This window comes from Agrilus planipennis, unplaced genomic scaffold (genome assembly GCF_000699045.2).
Source record: "Agrilus planipennis isolate EAB-ADULT unplaced genomic scaffold, Apla_2.0 scaffold9, whole genome shotgun sequence".
NCBI classification, from domain to species: domain Eukaryota; kingdom Metazoa; phylum Arthropoda; class Insecta; order Coleoptera; family Buprestidae; genus Agrilus; species Agrilus planipennis.
In genome coordinates, this window is record NW_020442467.1 from 3,108,549 (window position 1) to 3,129,941 (window position 21,393).

At 35.0% G+C, this 21,393-nt stretch overlaps 1 protein-coding gene across 1 annotated transcript in view; it reads right to left on the reverse strand.

Moving 5' to 3' along the window:
- The window catches only part of LOC108735520, a 198,478-nt gene that overhangs the window by 101,989 nt on the left and 75,096 nt on the right, over window positions 1–21,393 (reverse strand). The window contains exon 3 of the mRNA XM_025981239.1: window positions 19,502–19,637. Coding sequence (XP_025837024.1) covers window positions 19,502–19,637 — 136 coding nt within the window. The remainder of the gene's footprint in view (window positions 1–19,501; window positions 19,638–21,393) is intronic.

Consider the following 21,393-nt stretch of genomic DNA (forward strand, 5'->3'; position numbering starts at 1 on the left):
ACCCCACCCCCTTAGGATGTACTATAAATTAATTTAATTGCGATATGTTACTTAGTATAGTTTTTGTTACTCGTGAAGATGCCCTTATAAGGTCAGATACGTATCGACTTTTTAATAACTTTTTAAGTGATATTCCCAAATTGTTTAAACCAAGTGATAACGGCAGATACCATTAAGTTATCCTTAAATAAATAAGAACATGACGTTAATGTCACGAGTTAATTAACTTTTATCGTAACCACCGAATTTGATAGATTACATTTAAAATAATTAAATAAGTAAATAATCTAATAGAAAGTGAGATAGAAACTAATGTATTTTAAAAATACACTGAAACGTGTGAAATTATTTATTTCTAATCCAGTTTCGTCAAACAGTTTATATATATCAATGCAAATTCATTAATAAACAATTATTTTCATTTTAAAAATCGGTACACAAATTTTGTTTCGATACGTATCTTTTATGTTGTCCTCGTCACATTTAACAAAGCATTTTAAACAAACTAAAGAACAATTAAAGACTAACACTAAAAGAACAGACCCTGAATTTTTGTACGATCCGAAAAATCACAGTATCCATATCTTCCCCTTGCTTAACAATGACTATTCAGCTTAAGTAAGACTTCTTTCCATAAAACCATTCGAGGTGTACACTAATTAAGTCAGCCGCACATATGCACAACTGTAAAAAATACTACATTTTTCCCTGCATGTTCCCATGAACAATCGTCTGACGAATTCTTTGAAATTTAGTATATCAATCTATAGCTACCTCTTATTTAATTCCTTTTTGAGTTAGTTATTAGTTAGAAATTTTTTAAAAATTTGCTTCTCTAACTTCTATACATAATTCAGTATGATGTTTTCAATCATAGCTGCATTTTCATAAAATCCACGAGGTACTTTAAACTATGATTGTATATTTAATATTTTATTATTTACAAGCAATTCTGTTATGCAGTTATGTGCTTTAATTTTTTGTTTTGATTGCTGATATATATTTTTTATCAGTAGAGTGACCTATTCAACAGTAAGCCACATAAAATTCAAACCACCATATCTCACAATTGTTCGCTAAAAACATGTTTCCTTCTATTTTTGTCAAAAAGCAGGTTCATTAGCTACATGTTGGCATTGAGGGACTGTTCGTTTTCCAAACGATTTTAGAGAAAAAAATGTTTTTTTAAGAAAGGAGAATTGGTTAAGTGTGTCCACACTATAGTACACTGTTAACCGGGGGGTATGCAACAGTTAACCATGAGGTACACAATTAATCACTAAGTATGATAAATTATTTATTTTGAAATAGTAACACCATATGTTATTAAATTGACCTTATATTTGTTATTAAAGTATAAACAACAAAAACATATTTTTAATATAGTGAGATTTAAATATTTAACGCATACTCAACAGCGACATGTCGAAGTAAATGTTAAATGAGAAAGACATTTGCCTTCGGTTGCTGCCAATAATTTTTGGATCTGGTAATATATATTTAATATCCCGTACTTGTATGGCTGTTGTATCTGGTTTGATAGGCTCGCAAAATGTTTGACGCGTCTTGTCTTTCAGTCTTAAAAAACTTACAAAAAAATCCGAATCCTCCTCGTTGTCATCAATTTTTTCTAATATTTTGGCAACGTAGTAGACAAATGTTTTCTTCAGTGGAAATAAGACTACGACAAATTCATTTACTTTTGGATCTCGGGCTAGGGGTATAAAGTTATCATTGAGCACTATTTTCTCGTCCTCATCTTCATTTCCACTTAGAAATTCTTCTCCACCAGACGATGATCCACTGGCTATAAATTCCTCTTCATCTGTTGTATCACTACCTTCTATAACGTGATCTTTTTTCTTACTCCTGTCTGACTCCTTTCGCATTGCACCTTTAAATAGATCTTGTTTTGTTTTATCAATGTGCTTTTTGTTTTCTTTCTTTTTTTTTCAGTATCAGTAAGATTACTGGCTTGTCCGTGTCCTAGAGGTGAAATCGGTATGTTAGGAACCTTTATTACTGACGGGGTCTGCTCATTGAAATTAAGATAAATATTATCTTGGCTGGTAGTAGCATTAGGCAACGGATCAGTATCCTGTACTAATGGTGGTGTGAGAGGATTATTTTGTCTGGGAAAGTTCAACTGCAAATCAAGATTTAGAGAATCATTTTCCTGTAGGTGAGAAGTTGGTGCAGGATTGTCTGTTTGACCTGGAACCTCTTCTGCTTGATGTGAAGGTGTAATAAGTGACCTATCAGTAACTGTGCTAGGCAAAAAATCAGCTTCTGTAAAAATGCAATCGTCAAATGGAAATATCCCACATTTTTTGAATGCGTTTACTATGTTTACAGGATTCATGGCTTTTAAATATGCAGATCCGACGCACTCTGCAATATTATAAATGGTTAAAGATTGCCCTGGATTTCTCAACAGCCATGAATCTACCGCTGCATTATAATATGTTTTAAATGGACCGTTTAGTCCTACGTCTAGTGGTTGCAACTTAGCTGTCGTATGTGGATGAAGAGTCAAAATAGTGACTCCCAAAGATTTTGCAAGATGAAGAGCTTCAATTGAAAGGTGACTGTCGTGATTGTCCATTAGCAGAAGTGCTGGATTATCTTTTGAAGCTGAAACATGTTTAATGAAATGTCTTATGACATCCACGAAAATGTTGGTATTCATCCATCCCGTAGTTGCAGCCAAACCCAACGTACCTGGTGGCTAGGAAATACCATAGCCGGTGGTATAGCTTGTCCAGTCACGCTAACAATGCAGCATGTTGTGACTAAGGTACCCCTTTAACTGCTTATAACTTTTGCTACGTTTGTGCTCCTCCGTGCTAATACTTTCCCTGGTCGCTAAACAGTAGTAGTAGATGTTTCATCTAGATTATAGAGTCTAGTACCATCTACAAAGCAGGGGTGTCTTTCCATGGCAGATTTTAAATTGCGGGAAAAGGACTCAATATTATGTTTGTTAAAAGCAGTGGCCCTGGCCAGGCTACAGGCCTCTGGTTTTCTCAGGGTAATTTCAGGATGTCTTTTTCTAAATGCACGAAGCCATTCACATCCAGCTATTTCTGAATTTATCCATGATTGCGGTATATTGTGGTTGTTTACTTTAGCCATTTGGTATGCGATGCGTCGACAATCTTTAGCAGTGAGACCGTAAAATAGTTCAGCACAATGTTCAATAGTCATTTTCTTCTTCTGATGTAAAAATTTTGTTGACTTCGTAGTGTGGTGTTAAACGTATTGGTTGACCGGCATTTTCATTGGATCTTTTCACATATAATTTAACTGTTGGGTAACTAAGTTGGCATTCTTTACTAGCCTTCCTTATGCTCATCTCACGTTGGACTAATTCAATAGCCCTTTTCATAGCGTCTGCTGAATGCCCTCCATTCTTTCTTTCTTGTTGTTTAGTACGCCCCATCTAGAATACAAATAAAATAAAAAAAGAAAATTTGACAATCTTTGTAAGTATACAATACATTAAAGAGTTTACAAACAAACATGACAAAATTATACAGGTACACAACTAACCAGAATTGGTACACAGTTAACCATGGTTAACTGTGTAACAACTGCATTTGATTAATTGTAGACCACCTGCTCCCAAAGCTGTTGAGATTACCTCACATTTAAATAAACGTCACTACACACATAATGTCTATACCAAATAAAGCATTTTGAGTCAGTCAACACACTCGACAAATAATGATTATTGTTAAATCAAACCAAATGAAGTTAAGAGAAAAAGTACTCACCTTGTTTTTTTAACTTTTTCACTAAAAAACACAAAATTTGATGTCATACAACTGACACTGGAGCTAGGTCTCTGCAAACTGGGCAAAGGAATGTATAGCCGTTTTTACGTCTAAATCGCGTGGTTGCACGAAATAGTTACGTCTTGTTTGCCAAATATGGGCATGGTTGATTGTGTACGAGTGGTTAACTGTTGGACAGGTCACCCTACTATTATAATTAATACATTCGCATCATAAAATGTACTCCTTCGTTCTGTAGCATTCAAAACATAATATTGGGCAACTCATAAACTCATTGACCCAATTGGTCAATATTTTTGTCATGTACAGCTTTTGAGGCGAAACGTCGGTTTAGGATATAATTAACATAATTAGTATATCTATTTAGAAACAGAGATAATAAGCGGTCAACCTCTAAGGAAATGTAGAACGGTCCACAACGCAACTACCATGCGATGCGGTAAGGCAGGAGAAAGTACGCCTTGGAAAATGACATCCTTTCTTCATAATCTTCGTATGTATCAAGCACTTCATTAAAATATACTCCACTAAAAAATACTCGGCATGCAACTTTTCCTATATGTTCTAGGACATAAATAAATAGTGTTTATATATGTATGAAAACACTTTGACATAAAATAGTGGTTAATATCAAATATTAATGTGAAAATTTATTTTCAATTTTTGATCACCTCAGGTTAAGGAGGGAAAATTTGTTGCTGTTGTCACAGCCTTGCTATTAAATGTCAAAGTATTTCATATATATAGTATTAATATCATTGCATTAGTCCGGCAGATCTGTGGCCTCGTAGGTTAGTGGTCTGAGTATTGATGCGTAAAGGGGTTCTCGTCCGTCCGTGATAGAAAGTATATCGTCGGCTAAATGAGTTATTATATATATATCATATTATATATTACGGAACCTAACCTGCAAAATCAAAATCAAAAAGCGTCCCAAATACCTGGGTAGAATACACAAATACAATTTAGTGATCTTATTATAAATAATCATCATCATAAGGTCATCAGTCTTAAGACTGGTTGGACACACATCTCCACTCTTTCAGATTCCGAGATAATTTTCGCATTTCCCTAAAGCTAGAACAACCCACATCCTTAACTATTTGCAGACAGCAATCTAATCTAGGTTTATTAGAAAGAAATATTAGCTTACAGGAATAAAAAATGGAAAAACCAACGTGTTCGGTACCAAAGGCCTTTTCTATTGTTTAGTTAATTGTTATATTGTATAAATGTTATTTTTTTTCTAGTTTCTAATATTTCGGTATCGCAAACTTTAATTTGACCTGCCAGATATTATTATACCCTACCATAAAATTTATTAAAGGCATTCTTTTGTTATATGTCACGTAGGTAAACATTGAGACTTCCAAATTGGTTCTTATTGGAATTAGGTTGTAAATTTTATTAGTATACCTGCGTGAACCATACTTTGTATCGTCTCTGCCCATTTGGCTGAAAACAAGTTTGATTGTCGAAACTGATAGGATTTTCAAAATAAGTGTACATTTTCGACAGTCAGTTAGTCAGTCCTTACTATAGACTCGCTGGATAGACATTATTATCCATTTCATATTCGTAACATCTTATAAAAGAGTTTTCAGCTCATTAGATCAGCATTATCCTTTCAATTTTCATTATAAGAATAGTGTAATTAGTAATTAAGAATAAATAGTAAAGATTACATGAGTTCTTATTGGTCCTTCGAAGAATAAAACAATAAATGTGGTACATCAGTACAACCGTTCGATATAAGTGATAAAACACTACGACGGTAAAAACAACTCAAAAAACTCAAACCATCCAATAATTCTCTCTGGAGGATTACCAAGACATTTAAAGCTTATTATTTTCCAATCTCAACGTTAAAGAAAAATGGTGAGATAGCTCTAACGGCTCAAAACAAAACAAATATGCTGGCAGACCAGTACGAAGATGTCTATAGCATAGATCTGACAAACAACACTGTCGATCAAACAAAAATAACTGATAAAGTAAAACACTACATGCACAATGCTGAAACCACAGAGTATTCATGTTACGACAAAAACCTAAAAGAATTAAAAGATATAATTAAAACACTGCCTTCTACGAAAACGCCTGGAGTTGATAATATACAAAATATAGTTCTTAAAAATATTTCTAATAAGACGATAGTACAAATTATATACACCAAACATACCTCAATTAAACTCTCATACTACACAACACACTGGAAAACTGAAATTATTATACCCATATTAAAACCAACAAAAAATAACAATGAACCAAGTAGCTACAGACCTATCAGTTTGCTATGTACACTAAGCAAACTTACAGAAAAAGTAATCCTGAGCAAACTAAGTAGTTATTCCATAATAAAAGAACTATTAATAGAGGAATAATTCGGATTTAGGAAAAACATAATACAGTAGGTACAGCAAGCCACTCGAATAGTAAACAGCATCAGCATCAGCTTTAACAACAATATAGTTACAGTAATGGCACTACTTGATATCGAGAAAGCCTTCGATAAAGTCTGGACATATGGAATCATTTATAAATGAATTATGCTAGATTAACCTACTGTGCTAAAGACTGATTGATTCGTACTTACATAATAGACACCTAACCGTCCTGGTGAAAGGAAATAGGTCTACAAAACGTAAAATCAGAACAGGGGTACCCCAAGGGCCTGTTCTTGGACTAAAGCTGTTTATACTGTTCATCAATGACATTCCGAAATTTGAAAAAACCAATACAGCATTATTTGCAGATGACCTGGCGATATATGCACATTCCTTTTCTGCAATACTAGCCGCAAAACAACTCCAAAAACACAATAATATTTTAGAAAAATATTATAACAAATGTAAAATCGCAGTCAAGAAAGCTAAAAGGGAAGTAATTGTATTCTCTAAAAAAATCAAAGGACAAAACCAGTTTTCAAGCTATTACAGTATATGAACACCCTAAAGTACCGTTTATAATAGCAAAATATTTGGGAGTACATCCAGGCTCCAAACTGACATACTACTTGTAAATGGAGTATTATATAAATGCAATATAAGAGTACAAAGCTTAATTAACTAGTAGCTACTAGGTAGCCATACAATTAGTTGTAAGTAAGTTTTTTAACTATGATGGGTTTTCCTACATTTTTAGTAACAATAGATTATAACACCACATATGATACTCAATATAACCTGTCCAATATTAGTGTAACACAATATAAATCAGAACAGTAGATTAAATCCTTTTAGTAGGGTAGGTGCTACAATGGATAGTAATCAAACATTGTTATATGTACATTTATATATTTATTTTTTATATATGTATACTCAACTATTAACTATTTTCTAATAAAGAGCGTTTTATAGAAAAAATTGCAACCAAAGGCCCCGGGTTCGATTCGCGGCGAGGGTGTGACAAATGTTCCCTCATCAGTTTGGGGTAGCTCATAGTGGGCAAAAAATTGAAAATGAATTTTCACAATAAAGTGTTTACACTAAAGTTTGCATGTACCTGCCATTTCTATAAACAAGTTTCTAACAGGCAAATACTTTTTCTTTATATCCTAAGTTCTTCCACTTTCTACCCATCCCAAACACACTTTTTATAAACAAATCAATAATCATTAATTAGATCCTTTACCAGTCATGCGGGTTATGCGTTACACCACAATGTATCAAAGCATGGCTTAGTGATCCCTTACACAAGATTAATATAATTTCCACACGATAGTGCACATTAAGTTTGCTTCAGTTATGTAGGCGGTAGTAGATACATCTTTATAACGTATTATTGTATTTTAAATATAGTTCCATGGATATTAAAGCAGTAGCAATGTTTCAAATTAATATATTGTGACTGTTTTGAGGTAATTTTAAAACTGAAGCGGTCTGTAATAGTGACGTAACATAAAAGAATAATTAANTGAAACTATCTCCGATGATGTCATCCTTGGGATGAAATTCATGGCTGATCAGATGATACGACTGAATACCCATCAGTTGTCGTGGTCATGGAAACACGACAATATCCAACGATCATCAAACGACGTGTCCCAATCAAATCCTGATATAGTGTGCAGTGCCAAACTGACGGACGCCGAACAGGCCAGTTTACAGGAAATGCTGGACGAAGAATTCAATAAAATGAGCCAAGTAGAGTTAGGAACACTAAAAGGGGTGGAATTTGAAATCGAGCTCATCGATGACACTCCCATTAACGTGAAACCGTACCGGAGATCACCAAAGGTAACTGAAGCTTTACATAAAATTATTGAAGAACTGTTACATAAAGGAGTAATTGAACCCAGTACCAGCGCATGGAGCTTCCAGCCAGTAATGGTTAAGAAAAAGTTACTACCCGGTCAACATCCAGATGATATTGCCACCTGGAGAATGTGCGTGGACTTCAGACCACTGAACAAGGTTATTAAGAACAGAGCCGACCCGACGAGGCGAGTTGACACGTCGCGTGAGGTTATCCGAGAAGGACAATACCGCAGTGTGATTGACTGCACAAACGCATTTTACCAGTTCTTGATTAGGAAAAGCGACCGCCAATATACAGCATCCGCGGTCGAAGGTATGGGCTCTTTTCAGTTTTGCCGTATGGCGTTTGGATTGAAAACCGCTCCAGGTAAATTCCAACAAGCTATGGACGACTTTAAGCAATTATTTAAAGCAATACTACGATTACTACGCAAACCAGCAAATTGGGTGAATTATATCCACCCGTATATGGACGATTGGAAGTTCTACGGATTTTGTTCCAATTATTCAGAGAAGTAGGTTTGTTGGTAAAGCGCAAGAAATGTAAGTTTTGTGTTCCAGAATTAAAATATCTAGGATTCATCGTGCAAGGGAATGAATTACATCCAGATCCTGCCAAAGTAGAAGCCGTCAAGGAATATCCTGAGCCAGAAAACAGAAAACAATTACCGAGATTTTTGGGAATGGTTAATTGGTACCGAAGGCACCTAAAATTGATTGCCAAAGTACAGTCCCCTAACGAAACTAACCAGCGAGAAAACGGAATGGGTCTGGGGACCAGAGCAGCGTCAAGCCTTTAACGAGATAAAACAAATGCTACTTGACGCTCCAGCGTTGATTGTACCTGACTATAATTTACCATTTCTTTTGTATACAGATGCCTGCGACACCGGGATTGGAGCCGTTCTAACCCAACAGGGCCAAGACCAAGAATATTATATCGCATCAACCAGTCGATCTCTCAACAAACACGAGAGGAATTATACGACGACTGAGAAGGAGTGCCTGGCGGTCATCTGGGCATATGAAAAATTCCGAGGATACTATGAAGAGTATCCAGTGACAGTAATTACTGATCATGCGGCATTGCGGTGGCTTCAAAACGTCCAAAATCCTAAAGGACGATTAGCCAGATGGGTCACTGAATTTAATTTGTGGCAAATAAACATTGTTCACCGACCCGGTACCACCAATGAGGCAGCTGACGCATTGTCCAGGGCGTATGAAGATCGGACTGAGGAAGCAGACAATGAATTGCATCCAGACAGATTAGCACGGGTCCTCGATATCCAAGAGCAGTGGTACTCCCAAAGAATAAACGATGTCAAGGCCAACAGAGACAGATATCCCCACTGAAAGGTTAACGATGGAAAGTTATACTATTATCGACCCCGTCATCCAACGCAGATGCTAGAAGATGCACCAGAGCACTGGAAACTTTTCATTGAGCCCACGCATCGCGAAGACATCATCAGACATGCGTGGAATTCACAAAACGTACAATTATGTATCGAGCCTATTTTATTGGCCTTGTGGCGGTAACACCGTTGTTAATTGTCTGTCTGTTTTCATTGTTTTTGTATATATTTTTGTGTCTTGTTGTGTTCTTGTGTCTTTTCCACTTTTGTCTTTCGTCTGTTGTATATTTCTTTTTTTTTTATTCANTATCCACACAAATGGACCTTGTTCTTCTAATTATTTCATTATTTAGTATTCTTTATTCATACTATTTTTTTAAATTAAGAAACTAGAATCTGCACAATTAAAGAAAACAAAAGCTTTTATACTGGAAAATCATTCAACTGCTGAGATTGCGTGTTATCGGAGCTAACACAACGCTTGTTGCAAGTTACATGATTTGCATGCAATACCTCTGTTGCTGAATAGACAAATTATAGTGTGTGCATTTTTTGATTTGTTGAAAGAACGAAAACTACTATAGTTTATTATAAAAGATATATCAACGATAAACGCTGGATAGACCCTAATGAAAGCTTATCTTAATCAGTTTCCTACATATATTCATTTAACAGCAGCATAATAATAGGTTTAAGTATTTTTAAAATGGAAATAATTAAAACTGCGTTTAAAAAGTAAAAGTACCTTGATTATAATAACTGGAAAGCATTTCGTAATGAAAGTTACTATGATGCAGAATAAAATTCTTGAATATTTCATTATGTATTTTATAGGTAAGAAGAGACATAAAGCGATAATACCATACACATTGACGCTGCTCTAGTTAATTATTCGTTGATACGTATTAATAACTGGGTACCGTAACGAAGAGCTATCGAGATGTCTTGCTTGGTTTGTTTTATCAGCTGCGTCATATATTTCCAATTCTCAAGAGGCGTTGGTATTAGCCAACATATACATAATTGATTGTTTCAACCATCCCTCGTTACGCCCTTAAGCAGCTGTACAGATCCATTATTCTCTCATCTATTTTAGCGACGCAATTTTAGTCGTTAGGCAAAAGTGTAAATTACACATAATTTCGTATTGCCGTCATAATCATTAACAAAAATACGATAACGAGTCGATTTGTTTTCTATTAATATCGCTAAAATGGTAGGAAATGTTACAAGAGTGTTATTTTGTATTAGAATTAAAAATGTAAAAGAATAGTATAAAAATATAGACATAATGCAGTATTCAGCTTCACTGGTAGGCCTTTTTTATTTATCACAAATAAATATAGAAACAATCTTAATGCATCTAGTTACATTACTTTCATCTAATCGGATACTCATTTCCTGCAATGTTTCATTTGTCTCTGTCTGTAGGTTTTCCATTTTCTCCATTTAAGACTGTTTTATTTTTATATTCTTTCTAGTGTTGTTGAATTTTTTTATCTTTGTTTCTTCAATTTCTTTTATCTGACGTGTTGCATAAACTGATCGGGATCACATTAAATTGCCGCAGTCCCGTTCGGATGGAGAAGGCCGTCTTCTTTTTGGCTTCAGAATCTAAATCAACTTATCAGTAGCCACTTTTGAGGTTGAGAATATCGTCGATCTAGCAACTGTGTCCAAGGTACTGTCAATAGCTGCTCTGCTGCCGGTAGTCCATACAAAAAAGTATTGACCCATCCGTCTTTATAAAAACTACTGGTTGATGGTTCTATTATTCCTCTTTTGCATATTCCTTGTGATGTTCTCAGAGTCTTTCTTCTTCGCCAAGAGCTTACGAGGCATGCGTTTTGAGCGGCTTCCTCACTCTTGCGGGCGCTTCTGACGTGTCCCAATCTTCCGCAGTTTCAGCTCCTTATTTTGATTTCGGTTTCTTATTGACCTTGATCACTGACCAGCGGAAAATCTCCTCGAGTTTGTCATCATCTAGTCCATCCGACTCCACATATAGCCCGCGCACCCTATCTTGCCTCTTGGAAGTCAGCTTAACGACATCAATCTCAAGTGCACGGGCTCATGTATCAACAAGACTTCTTAAACTGCTGAAGTCATTGTTACATGTCGTCATCTCATAATCCATCGCTAAATGAATCAATTGCCAACTTCTACAGGGTATCGTCGCTGTATTCGGATAGCTTGATTTTTGCCTACACTGTCAGGAACATGAGTCATGATGGATCCAAGCTGCTGCTGTTGCGTATTGGTTGGTCCATTTGGGTGACGTGATCATCGAACGTTCTAAATTTATTGATTTTCTGGTTCTCTTTAGAACACCTTCTATGTATAAAATACCAAGAAATACCCGAATTTCAAACCAGTCTGTAAGTTATGCTTTGTATGTGCGTACTATGTCTTGATTTTCTCCTTTTCTGTGTAACAGCATACAGAACGTGTTGTTTCTTCATATTTATCACGCCCCGTTGAGGTTGTTGTTCAATGTCCACCGGTCTTTCTAAAGTATCCTTAACCTTATGCTCTTGTAGTGTGACAGTTTCGCGGCTTGCTCGTTCCACATAGTCTATGTCTGTGTCTTCTGGGTCATATTCAGACAAATCGTTACCGTCTTCATTTTATTCTTACCCTTCCAGCCACCTCATCCACTGATACAGAATAATATTACATTTAGATTAGGGAATGTAATGCAGTAATAACTTATAAACGAAAAACACTTGGTAAGAAAAAAAGTCGAAAATAGTGGCGTAGATCAGTAGTTTGCAGACAATTATAAATAGTATCTGCTAAACATAATAACAAAAAGTAGTCTGGCACGTACCACACACTACTGTTAAAGACTTCTTGATTCAATGAAGTCGTAGCGGTCCTCATCACAGACATATTATTGTTGATGTACGCAGCGGAACATTGTATACTCCCCGATGCAGTGTTAAGTGTACGACAAGAATTCGTAATGCCAATTCTACTTGGCAATAAACGACGTGTACATTAATTCCTTTGCATATCTCCCAAAAGGAAATATATTGGTGTCAAATTACGTGAACGAGGTAACCATGTCGCTAGACTGAAGTTTGTGAATTTGATTGCCGTCAATCAGACCACGCCTCCCAATATAGAAGACGTGCCGTGAGTGCACTTTTCGGCATTCTAACTTTATACACCAGCTGTTAATTTCATTTAGGTAAATACTAAACATTCAGCTGCAGTTTTTAGCATTAAAATTATTTTTATGATTTATAAATTGAATGTTTCTATAGATAGATTTTTGTAGACAACGCAGACCGTTGTTGTACAATAATTTTTTGACTTGTTTTTTCAATTTATTATTTAATACTTTATCAATTAGAATAGTGGAATAACTGCAGTGTATTTTATAGTTTGCAGTTCGATATCAAAGCCTGAGACGGATAGGGGTACGTTAATAAGTCAATGTATAAGACAATGAAAAACTGCATACTTAGTTTGTTTAGGGTGATAACAATTGTGTGTAATTATTGTATTTGTGGTAGTTGGTTTTCTAAAAATTGGTTGAAGTTTTTGGATATGGAAATCTCAAGGAAATTGATAGTATATTGACTCTTTTTCAATTTTAAATGAATTGTTAAGTATTTATAGAATTTAAATTTGAATAAAATTTGTTCATTTGGCGGTCGGTACATATCCAAACACAAAAGACATCGTCAACGTATCTTTTCCAGGTATGAACACATTTTATTAGTAGGTTTTCCAAATTGAACAATTTGTTTTCAAAATCAGTCATAAACATTTCGGCTAACACCGGTGCTAAAGGAGAACCCATAGAGAGTCTATCTCGTTGACTGTAGAAGCTGTTGCTGAAATTAAAATGATAATTTTTTTAAACAGAGTTGTATTAAATACATTAAATCAGTATTTCTAAATGGATTTAAGGTAATATTTTCAAAATTAAAAATAATATTGCAAGCAGTAAATTAAAGGCAATCAAGGCATTGCATTGGGTAGCGTATGGCAAAGAAGCAGAACCTCGCAGAACGCGCAAAGATTTGCGTGAATTTTCTGGTTTCAAACTGATTTAATATCAATTTGTGACATACTCGACTTAACGGTGAACAATGTTGAAATAGAAATTAATCGAAGAATTTTAAGTCAAAGTAAGTAGTGCTCAGATACATAAACTGCTCATGTTCAGGACAAAACACAAAGTGTATTATTGACGGCATTCAGGATAATACAGCAAATAGGGTAATTATGTACGGCGCACAGAATTTTCAAGAATTTAAAGAAAAAATTAAGTTGTATGAGTAAATAAAATCAGTAAACTCTGGTTACGAACACGGATCGGGATACGGACAAGGCCAAAACAAGTTTGAACCAAGAAATAAAGATATCAAACCACATAATGGGAAGGAGTGGACAATCAATGATAAAGGACAACCAAAATCAGGAGTCTATTACAACTGTGAAGAGAACGGTAATATATCCGGTGGATGTCCATATAAAAACAAAACAATGAAATGTTTCTCTTGTTATCGTTTTAGACACACAGCGGTCAAGTGTCCCAAAAAGAATTTATCTAACAAAAGTCTAAGTGTTATTGGAATTATGCCAAAAAATAGTATTCAGCTAGTTGTTAGGAATACGAGTTTGCTGGCTTTATTTGATACAGGGAGTGACATCAGTGCATTACGAAAGGACGTTTTTGAAAAATATTTTAGTGACATTAAATTGGATGAGGATAATATGGTAATTAAGGGAATTGGCTCAGGTAAGGTCACGACTTTAGGATCTTCTTCTCAGAAGGCGAAGGTTAACGATGAGGATGTCATTTTAAGGTTCCATGTAATTCCTATAAATATTTCCAGTTTCGAAGCTATTGTTGGCAACAACCTTCTGTCTCAAGTAAATGTTCACAAGTCTATGTCAAGGAAAAAGAAAATTTCCTGATGTAAATTAACGTAAATGGAGACAAAACGTCAGATGTAGTTGATCTTCAATATATTCGGAATGAAAGTTATCGCGAAAAAGCCTTAGATTTACCTGAAAATTATAAACCCGAAAAGATAAAAACCACAGACATCAAGATGAACATGTTACTAAGAAGTGAGGAACCTGTTTATCAAAGATCTAGGCGATTGGCTGCCCCCAGAAAATAATTGTCGACAAACAAATGAAGGAGTGGTTGAAGGAAGGCATCTGGCCTAGTTCTTCTGATTTTGCTAGTCCAATTGTATTAGTGAGTAAAAAAGACGGACACACCAGATCTGTTGTGACTACAGGAAACTAAATAAAAATATTATCAAGGACATATACTAACTATAAGAAGACTACTAGAAGCTGATGTTGAATACGAAGATTATCACCTAAAGAATGATATTTTATACAAATATGTGGAAGGAAAAGAATTGATAGTTGTTCCCGAAGCTAAGTAAGATGAAATAATTAAGAAGGCTCATGAGATTGGACATTTCGCAATCGATAAAACGAAAGAATTAATAAAAAGAGAGAAGAGAATATTACCCCAGAAATGAAAAAAAAAAATACAGAAATAAAACAAAAGCTATCGTCACATTTTGGTGATTGTCGACGATTTCTAGAAATTCACTTAGTTATACGCCACTAAGTCTACGGCGGCCGGCAAGGTTGTCAGTTGCCTTACAAAACAGCAAGGAATACTTGACAATCCTGCCCGAATTATTAGTGATCGAGGAACGGCGTTTACAGTCGAGGAATTTGAAACATATTGTTCTGACGAAAACATACAGCATGTTTTAATTGCCACAGGAGCACCTAGAGGAATGGGTAAGTGGAGCGTATCAATCGCATAATTGTCTCAATATTAACCAAGTTTAGAAAATCCTATGGTATGGTACAAGTATTTAGATCGAGTGCAGAGAGCATTGAATTGTACCATACAGAGAAGTATCAACACTACTCCGTTTGAAGTCCTTATTGGAACTAAAATGAGGAACAAAGAGGATATTCTTATTAAAGAACTCATTGAGAAGGAAACAATTGATACATTTAATGAAAATCTGGAAAAACTCCGGGAAGAATCTAAGAGACAAATCCAAAAAGTACAGGATGAGAATACAAAAGATACAATCTGAGAAGAAGAAAACCAAAACCTTATAAAGTAACCATCAAGCGTACATGATTCGGCCCGGGACTTTATCCAAAATATTTAGAGCCATACGAAATAATAAAAGACAAGTCTAATGAAAGGTATGATAGATTAAAACTGGAACACCATGAAGGGCCAATGCGCACTACCACCTGCGCCGAATACTTAAAACTGTGGGTTAAAAATCAGACCGAATCCGAGTCAGATTCGTGGTCAGGATGGCCGGGTGTGGATTTTTGTCTTATTTTCAATATTTTTCTTTTCGTTAAGTTATAATAGTTATATTTATCCTAATAATACGATAGCGAGTTTCTGCATTTTTTCCGCTCCTGATTCATTCGAATTGTTTTCGCAAGTTTCACATTATTGGGAGTTTACCGACGCGAACTACGGTGAATACCGCGGGGGGCGGAGTAGTTGCAAATACGTAGCCATTGAGGTCAGACTAAAAACAAAGAGTACAATAAAAGACGAAAGACGTGAAAAAGACGAAAGACGCGTAAAAGACAAAAAACGCACAAAAGACGGAAGGCTTGAAAAAGACGATAAAGACGAAAAAAAACGGAAGACGGTAAAATGAAGTGTATATTGATGTGCTGTTTGTGACCAATAAAAAATAAGTGTATCAGGATAACTGTTCAGTACTGTGGTAAACTTTAATTGTACAAACCGTTATACTTCTGAATATTAAATTTTATTCATTAAACACATTCCAAAATAGTGGAGCTGGTTTCGTTTTTATTTAACCCTAGACAAACAAAGAAAAGACCTATATAAATAATTTGTAAATTTTGTTTATTTATATGCAGGAGCGTTTATGTAGGAGACCACTGGTCTCACTGGGTTACCTTCGTTGTGTATTTTTGGGGGACCGTACAAAACAGAAGCTGCCGGGTTAAGATTTTTAAATACGAAAGTGATAGACAGTATCCAAGCGTTTTCAGTTAAGAAGTTTGTAAAATGATTTTTAAAAATTTGCCGTAGGATCACTTTTTAATTCTGTTTGCTGTATTTTTGAATGTTTGAAATCATACAGTTTCACGAAAATTGTACCAAGAAGAGTTTAAGACATTAATGTGAAAATTCATTTTCGATTTTCCATCCAGTACAAACTTCCTCAGGTTAATGAGGAAAAATACTTTTGTTGCTTTTGACACACCCCCGTCGGGAATCGAAACCGGGTACTTTGGCTTTACGCACGAATGCTCTGACCACTAAGCTACGAGAGATGATGACAACAGCAACCACGACAACCTGAGCCTACGAGGTTACAGATCCGTCGATTTTATTAACGTAATTATATATACACTATGTATATGAAACCATATGACAGTTTTAATTACTAATAGTGGTTAATGTGCAATATTAATGTGAAAATTTATTTTTAATTATCCATCCGCTACGAACTTCCTCAGGTTAATGAGGAAAAATATTTTTGTTGCTGTTCCCACACTCCCGCCGGGAATCGAACCCAGGACCTTTGGCTTTACGCACCAACGCTCTGACCGGTGAGAGTGTGACAACAGCAATTAAAATATTTTTCCTCATTATCCTGAGGAAGTTTGTAGTGGATGGAAACTCGAAAATTAATTTTCACATTAATTTTACCCATACATTACATAAAATTATGAAATTTCCATATCTAGACTTGCATCACAGATTTGTAAGAAGTTGTCTCAAATCATAGCCATGCAATCCGATTATTATGACCACTTCTTTGTGTACCGAATTACATTTGAAAATAGTTAAGACTTTGCAGAATATTATTAATTATTACGTACAAACATACGCGAGAAAATCAGTGCATTGATTTTCAACGGTTCTAGAGTATGCCCACTGGCGGATGAAAGGTAACTTTACTTCTAAAACCGCTAAGGATAATAAATCGTTTCTAAGTGGCGCATATTTTGTCTTCTAAACAATACATTAATATAAATACAGTGACGAGTACATAAGCATTATCGTGTGATATAAATAAGAAGCAATTGATGTGTCTAGGTAGTGTTAACGTAAATTGTAACGTTTTTTTCCTACATAAAATACTGTTTTTGTGTAATGATTTATTTGTAACCTGTTGCTTATTTTTCTCATATTGTTATCGTAGTGGTTATTGAATTTGTTACATATTTCTGTACTGTGTGAACGCCAAATACAGTTTGGAATGGTTCTCTATAGCTGTTCGATTGCTCTCGCGTTAGCACGAATATCTCTCATTTCCGATCAGGTAAATCCAGGAACCAATGGCTGAGTTTTTTTCCTGATGCAGTTTTTTTGGTGTTTTGCCTTGTACCATACAGGAGCCACTCTTAGTTGCCCTGACGCTGAATGGGTTCAATCGGGAAACATTGTTATTTAAAGAATTGGTACAAAAGTTAGATAAAAAATCAGAAACTTTAGAAGAAAAATGAAACGAAAATTAATGATTACTGAAAGAAGAATTAAATAAGAATTTTGAAGACAATTTAGATGAAAATTCTAGAACATTAAAAGAAAATTTTGGAGAAAGGTTAAATGAAACTTCAAAGGCATTACAGAAGCAATTAAATGAGAATCCTAAAGCTTTAAAAGAAGAATTACATTTGACGAAAAATTGGCCGAAACAGAAAATAAATTTGAAAGTCAAATTAAATGAATGGATGCACGGATGAAAGAGCTAGAAGAATAGCTTCTGAAGACAAATATATACATCTGAAAAGATTGATAACAAGCTTCCAGGGAAGCAGGATAATATGATCATTATTCAGGAAATCATTGACGTGAAGCAGGAACATTCCGTTCCATCAAATCTACACGCGGACCCACCGAAGATCGATGGGAAGACATCATGGAGTAGTTTCTTTATGCAATTCGAAGCAGCAGGGACCAAGTTTTGAACACAGAAGGAGAAATCCACTACACTTATATGTGTCTTAAGTGATTGTGCTGAGGAAATTTTAAACACACTACGTCCTGAAGAGTTAGGAAAATAACAACAGCTAGTAAAACGGAACCAAATACGAATCGGCCAAGAGCACTTGTCAAAAATCTATCTGATCTAACCAAGAAACCGGCGTCAAAAGGCAGCGGAAACTTTGCAAGAATGCGAGGCAAATGTCGCAAGACTTGTTCGTCTCGCCTATCCAAATACGCTCAATGGTACCTTCGAAAAGATAGCTTTCAACTCGATGGCTTGAGTGGTGATGACGTACAACAGCGCCGCATGTTGGACAGGTTAAGCACTCATACTGATTCATTAGGCTGAACGCTGAAATATGATGTTGTTAAGTAGGCTTCTAAATGGCAAGGTAAGGTGCGCGGGATACACGAGGAGTCGCATAGAGGTAAGGTAATTAAGAAGACGGACTCATCATCATGTAAGGCGCGCCAACAAAAACGGTACCCGATACGAAATACTCGCTGGCTTATTGTGTAGCCACGGACTTCTGTAAAGACCGTGTTCAAAAACAACTTTAGTCGGTTACCGAAACTGAAAGACTATTTCAGAGATGAAAGAAAGGTAGTAAATGTACCGGTTAGATATCGATTTGTCTACCGCCTTTACACCAAAAATGAGTCGTTTGGGACCACTAATACCATGATGCTAACCGTGTCAAGGATAGGATGTGGTTTAGATGGGCCGAAATGGAGAGTACGAGAAACAATATATCTGCAAAAAAGTACAAAGGAGAAACAACGGAAATGCTGCTAATAGTTAGCTGATTCAATGTTGCGCTACATTTGCCTGTAAACTACGTTTTTCTCAAAAATGGTGAACTTCTGGAGATACAAAAATTTTCCTTATTTTCTTGTTTCATACTGCCCTATTACCTTCTGAAAACCCCTCAACTTATTTTAGTTACACCATATGTAAACAAATTCAGACGATTTTCTAGTAACAGGAACGCGTAACTTAATATAATTGTTGAAAATTTCCTTTTGATTACCCATGAAAAAATATATTGCCTAAAATATAAATTATTGTACCTGCTTACTTACATAGGACTTCCATTCGCGCTTCAGCTTGTGCAGATGAGAAGGATGGTTTCTCAGCAGACACTTCACATCGAAACAAGCCACTCGTTTTGATACTCACTGAGCGTAGAAAAACCCTCGTGCTGTTTGAAGAATCCATCTGTAATAAATTGTAATAAAATTAATAAAATATCAACAACGCTTAGTAATTTTGGTCAACATACTATGTTATGATAGTAGTAGACAAATGAAAATTAAGTGAGCAATTACTACATGATACTGTTAAAAATAAGAAAAATATATTAGTAGGCTTCACCAAATTGAATATAGTATGTATAAATTATTTAACTACTGTTCCTTAACTAAATATCGTAAATCGAAAAGAAATTATTTTAATTCAAACTATCAAGTGACCATTTAATTAGATTAATGTTCTTACTCTTGGAAATGGTCACATGTTGGTCGAAATACCGTCGAATGATCGTTGAAGCATTTCAAGTTTGCTTTGTGTTTATTCTAGAAGTTAATATTTTAATGACATATATATATANCATTGATGCAGATAATTGGTAGTTGTTTTGCAAGGAATTATTTGAGTCGTTTGCCGGTCATCACCCACGGAAGGTCACCGAAGTGGCCATAGAAACGCCCACCCACGTTTCAACTGGCGCCCAACGGGTTAATCAATTGATACCTAATTAATTTTTGTCATCAATTTCAGTCAGTTTATTCTTGTTTGCAGAAAAAAAATTAATTGATTTTTATTCAGAAAATTCAGGATAGTTTTTCATATAATTTGTTATAAATTAACATCTTTTTATCTGAACGGATCATTGTGATAAAAATTTATTTTTATCAAAAAGTAATTTAGCATTAAGTAAAAATTAGTTCGAGAAATTTCGAAACCGCATGGAGAAAAATCTAGAGTCGAGATAATTTGACCTGTAACAAGATAATTTCAAAGGCGCGGGAAAAAAAAAAATGATAATGATAATAATAATTAATATAACAAAAAGCGTCGTAGATCCATGTAAATTAATTGCTTAAGTTAAAACCAGAAAAATAAAATTTAACTCAGTAGAAATTATTAGTTTATTAAGTTATAAGAAAAAGACAGAGAGTAATTTAATCCTCTGCCAAGGACGAAATTTTTGAGAATTAAATACTAGCGTATACATTCATTGTACACCGGCAAATCTATTGGTAAATCGATACTGCAGTTTCCCAGTTCATCGATTCATCGATTGCACCTGCTGAGTGGCGTGACGGTAGTCACACGTACACACAAACACACGCAAGTAAACTTTTTCCAATCCAACAATTACATCTATCAATTGAATTATAATAGTCTGAACGTAAATTCAAAATAAAATAAAACCATTGTTAATATTCACTTATTAGGCTGTAAAATCAGATTAAATTTATCATGGAAAGACTTACCAGAAAACCAAGGTAAAGATAGCCTATTTCGATAAATAAAATAATTGCATTGAGAATGGATAAGCAAATAAGTAGACTTAGCTTAAACAATTAAGATTTAGACTCAAGTCGATCAATTAAAATTTAAAATTAGTCTAAACAATAAAATTTAATAAACTCTTAAAAAAAAACCCAACAGTTTGAAAATTTTTTTTTCGAGTTGTTGACAGGTGAACAGTCAGCGAGAACAAGGAAGGAGGCTCAGACCCAGGCAGCTTTATTGATTGTACCATTGCCAATTTTTTTTTTATTTATTTTTTATTTATTTCTAAAATTTCTGAAAATTCGTTCTATTTAAACGGCTACCTAGTCTAACTTGGTTTGTGATATTCGCAGACTGTAACGGATTTCAAAATGACGAAAAATACGATAAGAGCACGCAACGCAAAACTCCAGGAGGAGGTAAAACGACTCCAGCAAGAACGAGACAAATCTCA